Source organism: Typopeltis vanoorti, chromosome 21, assembly GCF_054136105.1.
Source record: "Typopeltis vanoorti isolate ZY-2024b chromosome 21, IOZ_Tvanoo_1.0, whole genome shotgun sequence".
Lineage (NCBI taxonomy): Eukaryota > Metazoa > Arthropoda > Arachnida > Uropygi > Thelyphonidae > Typopeltis > Typopeltis vanoorti.
Genome location: NC_143569.1, coordinates 18,927,416 through 18,943,470, shown reverse-complemented (window position 1 = coordinate 18,943,470; position 16,055 = coordinate 18,927,416). Strand labels below are relative to the sequence as shown.

At 35.0% G+C, this 16,055-nt stretch overlaps 1 protein-coding gene across 2 annotated transcripts in view; it reads right to left on the bottom strand.

Annotated features, from left to right (window-relative positions):
* LOC150094659 (NPC intracellular cholesterol transporter 1-like) overlaps nt 1-16,055 on the bottom strand; it is a 495,369-nt gene that overhangs the window by 253,597 nt on the left and 225,717 nt on the right. For both annotated transcript variants that reach the window (XM_090411343.1, XM_090411344.1), the window contains 2 exons: nt 7,845-7,973; nt 2,188-2,370 (listed from right to left, as the gene is read on the bottom strand). In XM_090411343.1, coding sequence (XP_090267469.1) covers nt 2,188-2,370; nt 7,845-7,973 — 312 coding nt within the window. The remainder of the gene's footprint in view (nt 1-2,187; nt 2,371-7,844; nt 7,974-16,055) is intronic.

The window sequence follows — 16,055 nt, the reverse complement described above, 5'->3', positions numbered from 1 at the left end:
CGATTACTAAATAACTTAAGGAATTCACAACGCTCCACTAAAAACCAACCACTTCCCCTAGACCTACCTGGTGTATACCAGGTCCCGTGCAGCTGTAAGCTGTCCTACTTTGGCCAAACAGGCAGGACAGTGAATAAGAATTTCAGAACACAAGGACTACATCTGGTTTCACCAGTATAGCCATTCTGGGCTGGCAGACCATGCTCTGGATACGCGCCACAGAATATGGTGGAAGAAAGTCACAATAATACACTGCAGCAAGTTCAAATTTGAAAGACTATTCATGGAATCAGCCTCAGCTCTAAGAAACATGTCAAACCTCGACAAATTTGGGAGACGAACATCAGGAGAATTTCAGCCCAATGGCCAAGAATACTTAATATAGCCAGCTAGGGAGCGACACCATCAGGACATTAGGAAAAACAGTAGCTTCCTCGCTCCTTCCTCATTTGCTGTTTGTAGTGCCTGTGTGTGTCTTTATCTTAAGTTCCCATGAAGATGGCAGTGTGACGTTGCCGAAATATTGGGAAATATATATTAAAGTTTAATTTAATTTATATTCCAGTATACGTTGTGAATTCCTTAAGTTATTTAGTAATCATTTATAATAATTGGTAAATATTTTTGGAGTTCTGAATCTAACATCATAAATTTTAATATGTTTATCATTTTATCCTGTCAATGGAATCAAATGTTTGTTAGAAGTCAATAAAACTACAGTATGTAAGTAAATTGTATGCCCAGAACCTTTCAGTCAGGCTATTAACTGTAAAAATATGGTCTATAATAGACCTCCTAGGTTTGAATCCTGCTTGATCTTCTCCCATTGTCTCATTCATTAAAGTTTGGATTCTATTTTGAATAATGCGTGTGAAGATTGTATAGCTATGACTTAGCAATGTTATGGGTCTATGGTTTTCACACCTTCATTTATCTCCCTTTATGAGAACTGGTATTATGATGCCTGTCCCAGTATACAGTATTTGGTTAAAAGGTTCAAGGAGGAAATTGATGGCTGCTATACTGCAATATTTCCACAATTCAGTAGGAACTTCATCATAACCAAGTGACCCAGATAAGTTCATTTGGTTTATTGCACTCAAATTTCTTCTTTTATTATGAATGGTGCTTCTCTTTTTGTCTCTTCACTTTTTTAACTTTTTTAACTAAAAAAATAAGTACAGTTTTAACCGAGATTAAATAAACTGTGGTGTCAATTAATCAAATGCACTAATATTATTAGAAATGTAAAGCAAGAGATTCCTGTATATCAACTGTTAAGTCTCAAGGAAGTCAAACTTCAATCATGTCGCTTATGTGAACTAATAATGATTCAACAAAATTAAGCCGGCATTTCACATCTGCATACATTTTGAAAGCTACATATGAAGCGTTGTAATTTTCTCCAGAATAAATGGAGCCTTACTATTCTGTTTTTTCCTCATACAAATGGAACATTAGTTGTTTTTTTTTCTGTATATGTGAATTCTGATTATGCTACTGTAATGGCAAAATATTTAATTCAATATTTAATTATTAAAATAGCATTAATTAATGTTTTAACTTTTCTCTCTCTGTATGTATGTATGTGTGTGTGTGTGAGTGAGTGAGTGAGTGAGAAAATCATCCTTTTCTGGCATATACTTAGAGAAGGTGAATCAGACATATTTCAACAGCATCAGATTTCATTGCTAGTTTAATTTTCTGTAAACAATTTTTTTCCAAACTGTCCATTATATGTTTATTCTGTGCATAAATGCACATATTATCTTATAATTATCCTGCCCCCCCCCCCCCCAAATACTCACGTGGATATAAATGATGTCATGGGTAATAACAAATAATGTTACATCTCCAATATTTTCATGTTTCATACAGTTCTGTCATTGCTGATGGCATTTGTTCATCTCATAATTTTCCCTTGACTTCTATTATCTATGGTCTCTAGTCTTCAATTGAATATTTTATTTATTCTCTAACTCTTAGGTCCTTCAACATGTTAAAACTGATTTTAACACAGTCATTCATTTCCAAATATTTCATCTGAAACAGAATCTGGCAATAATATATGAAACAAAACATGTGATTAAAAAAAAAAAAACTACTTGAAAAAAGTTAACTTTCATTTTCAAAAGAAAAGTCAATACATTAATTTTAACAGTTTCATAAACAGATATCAAAACATACCTGGAATGCCTGGACAAGAATAAAGATGTTGTCCACACCCACAGCAAGAACCAGAAATGGTATGACTTCAATAATAATTAATGTAGCAGGAATTCCAACATAGCAGAAGATACCCAGTGAAGAAAATACAGATATCAAAACTATAACAACACCAACTAATCCCAATGTAATTTTTGAGCCAACCTAAAAAAATTGATAGTGTTAATCATTACAAATTTTCATCACCTGCAGTCACTATTTCCTTAGTGTTAAGGCAATAGCTCATTCATTACCTTTAAAAACTGACAACCTAGTCATTGTATAAACCTAAACAGAAATACCATGAAAACAATCCAAATTGCATTTAACTTGACCAAATTGAAAATGCTGATAACTCACACAATTACTTTTTTTTTTTTAGGTATAAGAGAAAAGGACTAAATTTACTAACATAGATAATTTTATGAGCTCAATTCTAAACAAGGTTTTTATAATTACTTTATAAGAATTCTGAATTGTATACATAAATTCTTGTTATCATTCATTAAGTTGATTTTATAAGAGAGCATGCCAAAATAATGGCAAGTGTTCTCACAGTTATAAAATTTGTTTAATTATGAATGCAAATAGTTTATATGAAAAAAAAGTGATGGTGATACTAGAATTTGACAGAAATGTGATAATTGGGCAAGGCTTACAGGTATGAAAAATTTTTTTGAATGGAAATTCAAATAGGGAACAAATGAGATAATATAGCAGGTAATTTGATACTAAGCAGAATGAGAGCAACAACAGAAGTGTTAGAATACAAGATGGAAGTAGCAGTGTGCAAGTGGTGAGAGAAAGGAGATATGAAAGAAATAGGGGAGTGGGGGGGTGCAACATAGCACTAAAAACTTCAAGGCTTTGACAAGTGCTGCAGAATAACTACATGAAAATTGGAGATGAGTTAAGTGCTTGGCAAATAGCAGGAAAGCAGATGAAACACACAAAGAAAAAGGATCAAGAAAGCAGAAAAATGCATGTGCGTGCGAGCGTACACACAAAAAAAAAATGATATGGCAATTCCATGATTAGAGTACTAGATGAGAAAGAGAAATCACAGTATATTTCCCAAGGCATGAAGATTCACAATATGATTGAAGCAATATGCGAGTAGAATGAATGGTTGATATCTTTGTACTAGTTGGAATAAACGAAAAGCGTGATATCAGAGAAGATATGAAAAGATGTGAGGCAAAAAGGACAAAGAATACAGATTATAAGTTTGTTGCTATGGCATGATAGGAGAGAGCTGAGGAAGAGTTGTGAATATAAATAAGCAAACAGACTGTGTAGGAGAATAGGAGAAATGGTGTGCAGTATGTAAATGTATGGGATGACCTTTGATGGTTGAAAGGACTTGTGAGATAGATTATCTGAACAGTTTTTGGTGTCAGGCACTTACAGAAATTGTTTGTGAATGCTTGAATATGTGATTTGTCAGGGAAACTAGATATGTCTGGGTAGTGCATAAAAGTGTTGTTAGTAAGTGAGCATGGACTACATTTTTTGCTGAGTGTGGTGAATGAGTGGAATGGATTGCCAGAATTAGTTGACTGCTCTGATAGTGAATGAGTTTATGAAGAGGTATGATAGGTATTGTGTAAAGGTTAGCATGGATGTCCCAAGATTTATCTTCTGACTCCATGGAGATACCTGTATTATTATAATAATAATAAAATCCGGAAGGTAAAAAGCTGTTCTGAAAGTATTGAAAAGCTTAGAAATAGAAAAAAGAGTACTGTAAAAGGAATCTGAGATGTTAAAGGCAATATCAAAACCAAAAAGATATTCTAGATGTCTGGAATAATTATTCTGAAAGATTGCTAAATGGAACAAGTAATAGAACAGTGCCATAAAACATTCAAGGGGAATACAGTTAGGAATATGTATCAATAGTAGAGGTAGAAAAAAATACCATCAAATACTCTAAACACGGAAATGTAATTTGAGTAGATACTTGACCAGAAATTTGACCACTGTAAAACATTTAGATACCTTCATATTTGAGGGGAGAGAGAGAGATGAAAAGTATTACATTAGCTACACTGCATAATCCAGGAGTCATGGTCTGACTACTGAATTCCAGATGATTTGATCTCATAGTACCTACTCATAAAAGGGAAAATAAACCAATGTGAGAAATCCAGAGGAATTTCATTTCTGAGTATTCTAAGTAAGGTTTACGTAAGCATACTTAAGCGACTAAGAAAAAGTAGAAAGTAAACTTGGAGGATAACAAGCTGGGTTTGGTCCAAACAGAGGTTGTCAGGATCAGGTTTTCACTTTAAAAATCATGAGAATATAACAAGGATCTGTATTTGAGTTTTGTTACATCAGAAAAAGCATATGACAGAGCGCCAAGTGATCAAAACATTACAATTATATGGTGTAAATGGGTCAATGTATTAAGCTACATAGTCTACACTTGGGTTATAAGTCAGCATTTAAAATGAAAGAGGTACAGGGTCTGATATTCAGTTATGTGCAAGACAAAGGTGCGCAATATTTCCACTGCTGATCATCATCCAGATGGATCTATATGTTATACTCTTAAAGAAATCTAATACAAATCTACCGGCTTCCCTAACTAAATTGAATACCCGCCATAATAAATTTGGCATGAAAATCAGCGATAAAGAAGACAAATATTTCATTTGGATATAATTTTTAGTGAAGGTGGCAAATTTATATGGATAAAATAAAATAAATTAGTAAAAAATAAACTGTATATAAAACAGAATTCAAACCAGTTTTAATTTATGAATCTGGTAGATGGAGTAGAAATAAAGTAAACAATCAATGACTAGATACATCAGATATGGGAGTTTGGGTATCAGCTGAACAAGACAACAATGAAATATGTGCAATGACTTCATCAAAATATTTAACACCCTTCTCTGTAAAGCTCCAAATAGTTGCAAACAAAACATCACACATGCAAAGCTGATTCTGAAAGGATCAAAAGTAGGACATGTGAATCATGCTCAACAGGCAGGCATTTACTTTCTGGTTTCTTTCCAAAGCTATTGCATGTAACCTTCACCTAATCCCTAAACTTTTGTGCTCAAATGCCCTCTACCACATCCTTACCTATAGAAAAAGGTAATCTTCTGTCTTCTTACTTTCTCTAATTCCTGAACTGATAATCTTAATCAATGTCCTCTATCATATTTCAAATGGTAAAATCAAACGTTCCCATTTGATTTTTTTTACCAGAAAGAGACAAGAAGAATCTTGTCCTAAGTGGATACTGACAAGGTCATTTGATCCTGATTGTCTTTCTCAATGTTCTAAAAAGTTCTCTAGTGTTTTCCACTGTGTTTTTATTCTCTCCTATTCCACTAGTATCTATCCCACAGATTGGAAATTTGCCCACATTCAATGATTCTAGAATAGCTTGAGGATAAATATTTACTATAAAATTAATGTCTGACTTCTCTGACATCATTGTTTCTCAAGTAATGGAGCAAACCATTAATACTGAATTTACAAATGACTGCCAGTATGGAATCTACCACTATCGATCAACAGGGGATCCTCTTGATTGTGTACCTTTCCACAAAGGTCATGAAAAATTTGGAAATCTCAAGTGGTTGCTCTAGATATCTCTGAGGGATCTGATCATGTGTGTGGCACAAAACTCATTAAGCAAGCTCCATCACATGGTCTGTCATCTGATTTCAGCAACTAGGATGTTTTCTCTCTTGTCGCATATCATATGATGGCAGATTAATCTTTATCTTTAAACTTAACTAATGTCTGGGTTCCATAAGGTTTGTTCTTTATCCATTCTTTTCCTTTTATATATCAATATCCTTCTTCAGTTGACTGCAAAATACAATTCACAGTTTTTCTGGTGACAGTATACTGCTCTCCTTTTTATTTAGACTAAGCTTCCACTACACAAATCGATCAGGAATATCTAACTTTAAAAACCCCTAAATTCTGAACTCCATTTTTAATGTGGGTTCTTGTTAATTTCAATGTCAGTAAAACTTAATCTTATCTTACCTCTTCCAAAAGGATTTCTTTTTTTTCCACTCTAACATTTAATAACACTGAAATCTTGCTTGGCATGTTAAATATTGACCCCAACATCTGAGACATTATCTTTTATTTAAAGCATTACTCTACCTCTGAACATCTATTAACTCTATACAAATCTTAGAAATGTTTCTGTTGGTATGTTATTCCACATGAAAGAACCAGATGGGATAGTATAATTTATTGACTACTTTCTTTTAAGGTCACATGGTGGTCGGCATTCATAGTGAAGAATTTATGGAGACAAAAATACGTGTTGAAATAATTACTTTACTTTTTCTTAATTATAAGTAATTATTCCAATGTGTTTTTGTCTCCATAAATTTTTCACTATGAATACTGACTACTTTGCTAGTTTTGTGAAAATTCTTGTTTCACATCATCTGCAGAAATAAAAGAATGATGTGAAACAAGAATTTTCATGAAACTAGCAGAGAAATCAAATCATTCTATCCCACCTGGTTCTTTCATGTGGAATAATACTGGCAAAAACATTTCTAATGTCTTCTCTTCACAGAAGCCTGCACAATATTATCTATACAAATCTGTCCAACCAATGGATGCTGTTCTCACATTTGGATTAGTGCCCTTACGAGCTCCTTAAAAATGCTTGACTCAGTAGAGAAGAGTACATAAGCTGACTGATGACCCAACTCTTACCAATTCACTCCACTCTTTCAGACAGACATTATTTCTACTGCTTGCATTTTTCTAGAGGTAAGCATTTCCCTGCTTATCGCTAAATCTTAAAATACATGCAGTGGTTATTCACAGTTTAACTTCCAACTCATAGAACAAATTTTTCTTCTGCATCATTCATTCCTTCCACCACTATGGAACATCTTCTCTTATGTATTTCCTAAACAGTACAATTCATAGGTCTTTATTCAACGCTAACTTTATTTTCCTTGCTTCTCAGCTTGTACAGTCAGTTAAAAAACCTATGGTTATACAACTACCATAAAATTTACTAAATAATTAACAAACCATTAAGAATCATAGCTTTTATATAATAGGAAAAAATAGCAGGAATGGTATCCCAAAAGTGTACTAATCAACCTAATTTGAAATCACAAAACTAATATCCCCTCAAGAAAGATTCAACATGCCAAAACTTCTATGAACAAAATGACACTGAATTTTCTAAGCTTTCTTGATAATTCCTGAAAATTTATCAAGAAATGAGTGTAATACATTACAGTAAGATAACATGCAATAAGATGAAAATAATGATTCAAAGTTGCCAGTGAGGAATGACAACAAGATGTTGTCCATCTCCATCCAGATATAGTTTGAGGTTAGAGAATTCATACAGTCCAGATCTTGTTCTATTCAACTATCACTGCTGATGATATGTGATTTGATGGGCCATTACTTTGCCAGTAATCAAGAGGTAGAGGTACTTTTTTGCATTAACAGCTTGAAGTTCAGTTGAAGTGTTTGCATCACTGGACCAAGTAAATTCAAATTCACAGGGGACTTAGTTGAGATATGATGCACTCATACATTACATACTACTTGCATGCTCATTTTAATAAAAATATTGGAAATACTTTCTGGTATTCCTTTTACTTGAAATTCTTACTCACCAAAATATGTTTCAAGCTATTTAGTTCCCCTAAGGCCAGAGCTATATAAACGAACATTATTACATAGCTAATAGCTACAGTTAAGATATCAGCATCACTTCCTCTTTCCAGTTCATCCTCAATTGAGCGCTAAGAGGGGAAAAGAGAAAAAAAAAAGAAACACTGAATTGCATACAAAAATAAAATTAAAAATCAAATTTTTTAAACATTTCTAAAATACTAAACACAATGTTTATCATTGTGTTTAGTATTTTACTGCCATTATACTGAACAAACACCTGAAACTTAACTACAACTTGCACACAGATCTGTATCCCAAGATATCGTATATACATCTTAACATCCAAAGCCCAGTGAACTCATTAAACCCATTAAAACACTGAGTATTTAAATACCTTATAAACAAAGTAAAAAAATTTAATTTACAAAATGAAACATATGCTTACTCATTATTGTGTGTTAACTGTAACATGCTCTGAAGATGCAGATTCAAAATTCAGTGAAATACAAGCCAGTTAATAAACATCTTTTAGTTGGTTTGGTGTTGTACTACCATTAAAATAAGATAGGAATATTAACCAGAATGTTTTTATCTTTTATAGAGGAAAAACTTGGTTTTTGTCAAGCCCTACTTCATGTGAACCCAACTTGTACTTCAAAGTTACTTTTCCTCTTCACAGATATGCGTGAATAAATCTTACCTGGAACACTGATCATCTTCTCAAATTCAACCTGCTAAATTACAATGTAGCTACTTCTACAAAATTTTTACACTCCATATCTAAGCAGTTCTGGTCAGATAGAGAAGTGTAAAATTTGATGTCTTACAAAGCTGATATGTATTCTTGTTTGCATCTCTCTCAAATATTTTCTACTGCTGTTTTGTAATAACTTTTTATTTCATTAAATAATCTTTCTTCATGTTTAATGGAATGAAAATAGAACAAAGAAAGAATTATACACAATTAAGAATTAAAATGAAATGGTTTAATGGTTCCAATTTTTCATGTATCAGGCATCATCTGGAATATAATATAAAAATTGTAGTAACATATACAAAACATGAACAACAAGAGGAAGCCATCATACTGCAAGCCTAAAGACCTAAGAGAGTGCTCTCTCAATATGGGTGCTGGTAGGAAGCCTTGGATATTGGGCAGGAGACCTAAGAAATACTGTCTCTGAAATCTTAGGTTATTTCACACAACCAAATTTATTATTATTATTACAGACAACTCCAAGGAGTCCATAGACTCATCGAGGGAGATCCTAACATCATGTCAAGAACAACTATTCGACAATCACACAGTATCTATCATACTTCGCCTTGAACTCATTTACAGTCTCATGGCACCCACAACAGATTGTGGCAGCCTATTCCACTTATTCATCACTCTCCAAGTAAAAAACCTAGCTCTAACACCCTTGCTAACCACACTCTTGCTCAGCTTCCATGTATGGCCCCTAGTCCTCCCACCACCAGTCCTATTCTCAAAAATATCTTCTGAATTAATCTTATAGCAACCCTTCAGTAACTTGAATGTTTCAATCATATCACCCCTTTTCCACCTATCAACCAATTTCTGCAACCCACAAATCTTCAACCTGTTTTCATAAGGTTCATTCCATAGACCTGCTATCATCTTGGTCACTCTTCTCTGGATCCTCTCCACCTCCTCCCCATCAAGAAGAAACCCTGGCGCCCATATCTGGGCACAGTATGATAGGATAAGACACCTTGATAAGACACTCTAGATAGGGTTTTATCAAGGCTCGATACAGAGGAACAATAACCTGTTTGTCTCTGCTTGTTAAAGTATTTTTCAGCAACCAAGTGATTTGATGAGCTGATTTAGCCACTTTTGCGATGTGGCCCCTAAACTTCAATTAACTATCCACGAACATTCCCAAATACCTGGCCTCGTCAATCTCCTGGAGTACAGTTCCACCGATGTGATTACTGCTGCTAATCTTTTCACCCCAAAATGCATAACCTTACACTTTGCCACATTAAATTGACATCCATTCTCCTTAGCCCAGTCCTCTAAACTATCCAAATCATCCTGCAAAATTTTGACATCATATGCACTCACTATTGCTCTACCCAACTTTGCATCATCAGCAAACAAATGAACAGTTCCTCTCAGAACCTTTCCTATATCGTTAATGAACAAATTGAACGATAGTGGTCCAAGAACAGAACCCTGAGGCACATCATTAGTCACAAGCCGTCTTTTGGACTCTACTCTTGAATAAACCACTCTCTGATCTCTCTCCATCAACCACCCTCCTATCCATCTCACCAATCCAAATATCCATCCACCATATGCTGCAGTTTACTGATTAGAATTCCGTGTGGTATCCTGTCAAAGGCCTTAGCAAGGTCCAGTAGAATCACTGTAAACCCATTACACTTATCCAGTTCAGCTGTCACTGTGTTATAAAACTTGAGCAAGTTACTGAGGCATGATCTACCTTTCACAAAACTCTGCTGTCCCCCATATAGTATCCCATTTTCATCTATCTAATCCTGTATATTCCTCTTGACTATTTTCTCCAAAAACTTGACAACGATTCCTGATATGCTGATCGGTCGGTAATTTACAACAGCAGTCTTAGAGTCTCCTTTATGCAGTGGAACTATTTCCCCCCTCTTTCCACCCCCTTATTACTAACCCAGACCAGAGACTCAAATTAAACAAAATGGTCAAGGGTACTGACAATTCCTTAGCCGCTTCACGTACGACACGAGCTGGTATACCTTCCAATCCCACTGATGTATTGACATGGAGGTTTTGAAATAGTCCATTCACCTCCACTTCATTCACCACAATTCCCGTATAAGCTGTTGGTTTCTTTCATTCCTGCAATGTCACCACTTGGATGATATACACTTGCAAAGTGTATATCATCTAAGTAATTCCACTATATCAACTGATTCGATTACCTCCTTACTATCAGCATTCTTTAAAATCGTTCTGCCATATACATTTTTTCTTTTACTTGTAACATATCGAAAAAACTGTTTGGGATTATCTTTAGGCTGCATGGCTAATGTTCTTTCATAATCCGCTTTTGCTTTTCTTACCACACTCGTTACCCTTCTGGCCTGCGCTTTATACCATTCATGTGCCTGCCGGTCACCTTTCTCATTAAATTCCCTCCACAATTGTTTCTTTTTTTTGCTGTTCAAGCTTAATGGTGTTATTCATCCATTTAACCCCTTCTTGATTTATTATTCGGACTCTAGGTATACAGTCAGCCATTGCCTCCTGCAAACACTTCTTAACCACTTCCTATGCACTATCAACATCCAGCCCTTGTAGTTTTACATGCCATGGCACTGAACCAATCAAACTCCAAATACTTACCAGCCCGATAATTCCACATGTACCCTGTCTTGATTGTAAATTCCACACCTTTAGCCACCTCCCAAGTCAAGACCCTATGATCACTCTCACCAATCGTTGGCAACGTGGTCATATTCGCTACCAAATTCTCAGATGCAATTACTAGTTCAAGCACTCTCTGACCCCTAGTATTTTTCATTACATGCTGTCGCAGATAGTTATCCCTTAATAACTGCATAAAATCCAATTCCTTCCTCCCATGTGTCCTCTCCTCCTTCCAATCAATGTCACCATAGTTGAAATCTCCCTTAATAATTACTCTCTTTCCACTCATTTCTTCTATTTGCTTATGCATACTATCTCCACCAACTATTCCATCACCTGGTCTATAGCAGCACCCAATTGTATATTTAGTTCTGATAGCCTCAATCTCACACCAAATAGCCTCAAATGTGCTATTTTCTCTATCCTGCAGTTCAACTTCTATTCTCCTTGGCTGCAGCTCATCAGCTATCATCAATAACACTTCTCCCACCCCCCAACTTTATTCTCCTCGTCACTCCTGAACATACTATATCCCTCACATTCAATCCCGCTTGCTATTTCATCTTCTGTCAGCCATGTTTCACTAATGCCAATAACCTGTGGCCTAGAGGTGCCAACCAAGGCCAAAATTCTTCCTTCTTGTTCCTAATACTTCTGGCATTAGTATACATGAATTGCAGAAGCCCATTTGTCCATCCCTATTTTGATGCCTTATACTAACTATCCCATTATGATTCGTTGTCCTTGGTACTCGCTCAGGCATATTACACACATTCATACACTCAACTCTCTCCCTAAAGTCAGCATATCTACTTCCCCCCCCCCCCCTCAATAACTCTAATTCTGCACATCCACTTCCACTTCATTCCACAAACACCTTTTTCAAGTCTCCGTACACCAAATCCATTCAAGTACAAACCATCCATCTTATATAAATCCTTTCGCCCATTGAACTTGCTCCACATGTCCTCAAATTCCACACCACGACTCCTGCATAATCCGTGCATAAAGTCATTAGCAATTATGGCCCTCCTCCTATTCTCTTCACTGTCATACTGTGGTAACAGACTCACCATCCTAACTCTCTCTTTCTTCTCTTTTGCTACCTCAAGTAATTCCTTCAAGTCCTCTCTCACATAGCCATTTTGTCTCCTTTCAAATCATTCGTTCCTGCTACTACTATCAATTGTTTCACCCTCTGCTTTTGCATTCTAATAGACTCGCTTACATCCTTAATGTTCGCACCAGTTGGTACGATTTTATCAAACTCTCATCTATCACACCTCTTACTGAAGAATCTCCGTACAATACTCACTCTTTCATTTTGTTTACAATCACGATCATTCTCTTATTTTTCTTAACATACTTTTGCCCTTTATTAGTTGGTATGCTTGGTAAACATTTTTGCATAAAATTAAGATCCTGTTTTTTTTTTAAATCTGCTGCTGGCTTATTATGTGAATCTCACCTACAAAAGACTGTAAACCTATCACTGAGGTTGGTTTTTTAAATCTGCACCAAAGAAAAAGTTTATATTTGCTGCAGTGAAGCAAAGTATTTATTTTCTGCCATTTGTCAGGTCTAGCCAACCATGTGCCATGAATATATTACATAGAAATGAATGGAAAAAAACTACTATGCTTCACTGCAGCAAATATAAACATGAAAGATGTTTTTTAAGGTATCCAGATGTAACTCTTACATCTGGATACCTTGAACTTTAATATTTGGATATTTATGATCAAAATCTGGGGACAACAGATATGAAAGTTCTGTGGAAAATTAGAGGAATGGACCAATGACATCAGTGATAAAACCATATTAAACATGAAGATATCTAAAAAGAACTTGACAGTAATTAATATTCAAGAATGTGTAATTGGATTTGATCTAAGATGGAAAGGTCACTTAAATGGCAACAAGAAATGAAACATAGTAAAACTAGTGTCTGAAGAATGGCAGGAGAAACAGATAAGATTATACAGTTAGATCAAAACGACAGAGCTCTTTGAACCTGAAATCTCCTAAATACAGTGGAAAAAATGTTAGCCAAAGTCTCAACCTCAATGGTATGCTAAAAGAAATTCATTAAAGCAAACTAGTCACTATAACAGATTATTATTTTGGTTCCTATGAGTCAATAATGGACTTGAGTGACAGAAGGTTGTTGAATGGAAACTACTTATGGAATTTTAAATGTGTTTTGTCGCAACAACAACTTACTAAATGATTACATAACAAAGTTGATAGGAATCTGTTTGATTATCATAATCATAGGTATATCATTTGATGGTGAAAATAGAAAACAAACTTTCTATAATTATCTGGGATCATTTCCTTACCTGCTTGAAAAGGTATTAAATCTGCTCTAGACATTATAATTATATGTAGAATGTTCATAGTATACAGGCTTTTCTGCATAAATGATAGTACTATAATGCATTCTTAATGGTAAAGCTACTGAAATGGATAGCATCTCTACCCTCCAACCAATAAGCTGTATACTGGACTCCACTGTTGGGTATGAATGTTCACTGTTTGGCTTTTAGAGTAGGAATTCCCAATTAAATAATCCTTAGACCGGTGTACCATAAGTTTAATCTTCCATGGATGGAATTCATTCACACAGCAAATATTTTTATTCCTAATTTGCACTCTTCTGTACACATGCAATGACTTTATAGTTGTGACCCATCTACCTATAATTATTAATTTCATCATCTCAAAGAAACGTGCTGCATTATTCTTGTATGTATTGGAAGTTAGGTGTTGTCTGTGCGGTTAGCCTAGTCACTATGCAATTCGCAACCATATGCCCATATGAGCTTAAGGATCTTTCTCAGACATAGCCAAGTTAGTCGGTCTCGGGCATGAACAGCAGGGTTTTTCTCCCCAGTTTATCTGGGGCTTTTCCTCCTGCAAAACAGGCAAACCAGCCCGCTGAACACAAGTGGACTACAGTCATGAATATGTCCCAGCCATGACGGTCCCGAGCCTGGATAAAATTGGGGGGTTGGGGAAAGCAATAGTGAACTACCCTGTAAAAATCTCATCAGGAATACTTTGTGAGCAATGCCTACAAAGTCAGCTATGGTCGGAAAACGACTTAAAAGGGGGAAAATCAGTTAGTTAGGTGTCAATGATTATTCTTAATAATAATCACATTTATGAAACAACACATTTTATTAAACCCACTAATATTTTGCTAGTTTTTTCCCTACCCAGCATCATCAGAGTACACAACACTAAACTGCATAATTGTGAAAAATGATTCAAATTGTAATTGAAAACAGAATTAACATCCTTATATTGTGTCCTCTATTAGCAAGATAATCATAATTTTAATTTAGAGAAGTCAGGCTATCAGGTCTCAAAATGGCAATCTCCCAGAGCTTTGGCAAATTAGTCTCTCGAATAGTCTGAGATAATAGTCTCCCAAAACTATAATGACTTTTAAGTAATATAGATGTTTTCCTCCATCTGATCCTATGTGAAAGAGTATCCAGAGCATGGTCAGTCAATTCCAACTTGCCATACAGATGATCATGAATGTAATTTTTCCGTATTAACTGAAAAATTACATTCATTTTTCAGTTAATACTAGCAATCTATCCAAAGTAAGACAAACTGTAGCCACAAGGAACTTTATATACTCCACAATATTCATAAGAGTTAAAATTTCCATTTTAACACCAACATCATCAACATAGCACAGCCAAACTATTGGTTTAAGTGTGGATTTGTTGAATGCTTGATTTTCAAAATGTGCATATAGAAGTTAGCTTGAGTGAGGGAAAGAAGGGAACCCAATGAAGCCCCATCGCTGATTGTATATTTTTCCTTTCCATAAGAAATAACCTACATATATGATGAAATTAAATAATTCAGCTGTGTGAGGGGAATAGAATAATGAAGTCAAGGGTCTCTCTGTCAAAAGGTACATTAATAATTGAAATAACATGAAATCTGACAATGTCAGAATCAGGTCAAGTTTAGATTTTTTAACAATGTTTGAAAGTGCAGTTTTTTTATAGATGAGGTACAGTTGTCTGTAAAGGATGAAAGTGAGATAAATGTTTGGCAACAATTAGGTGGGTCTGTCTATGTTGTCTACTATTGGACAAAAGGATGTGTGTGGGAGGGGGATTAGGGTGACGAATTTTGGGAACCCAGTATATCTAGGGTGGTTTGACAGATCAGGTTTAAGCTTGTGCAGAAAATTTTTGGCACTGACACCATTTTTAGACAAAAAAACTTTAATAAACAATATAACCCTACAAGTTTTGTAAGTCGTTTGACTTACTTCGTCAAAGGGTACTAACAAACGTTATGCACAAAAAAGGCTAGAAACAATTAATTACACATACCACATGTTATCAGAACTTTGCAAGTGTACATACAAACAAGTGACTAGAAAAAAACATTACATTAATTACTCTATACATGTCAGAACAATGCTAGTTATTGCTGTCACATTCCATAGCATGGCATGTATAATATCCAAGGTAGTTAGATTTTTAATGAAAACAGACTAAACAGTGTACGATTAAGCTTTCATTAATCTTGTTTCCGTAAAAATGCTGTTGGAGATGTATTAAGAATTTTGTTGATTATCTTGGGTAGATTAAGGGTGCGCAGTTCTTCACTCTGTTTCTTTGATGTACTGGAAATATTACATACACTATCTTGTCATGTTATAATCATACCTATCTTTCGTAATGGATTATGGCATGAAGCGGCATGTAAAAATCTTCCAGTTGCAGTAGGTTTTCTGTATGCTGAAAATGCAAATCTTTTTACTTTATTTACTTTGATA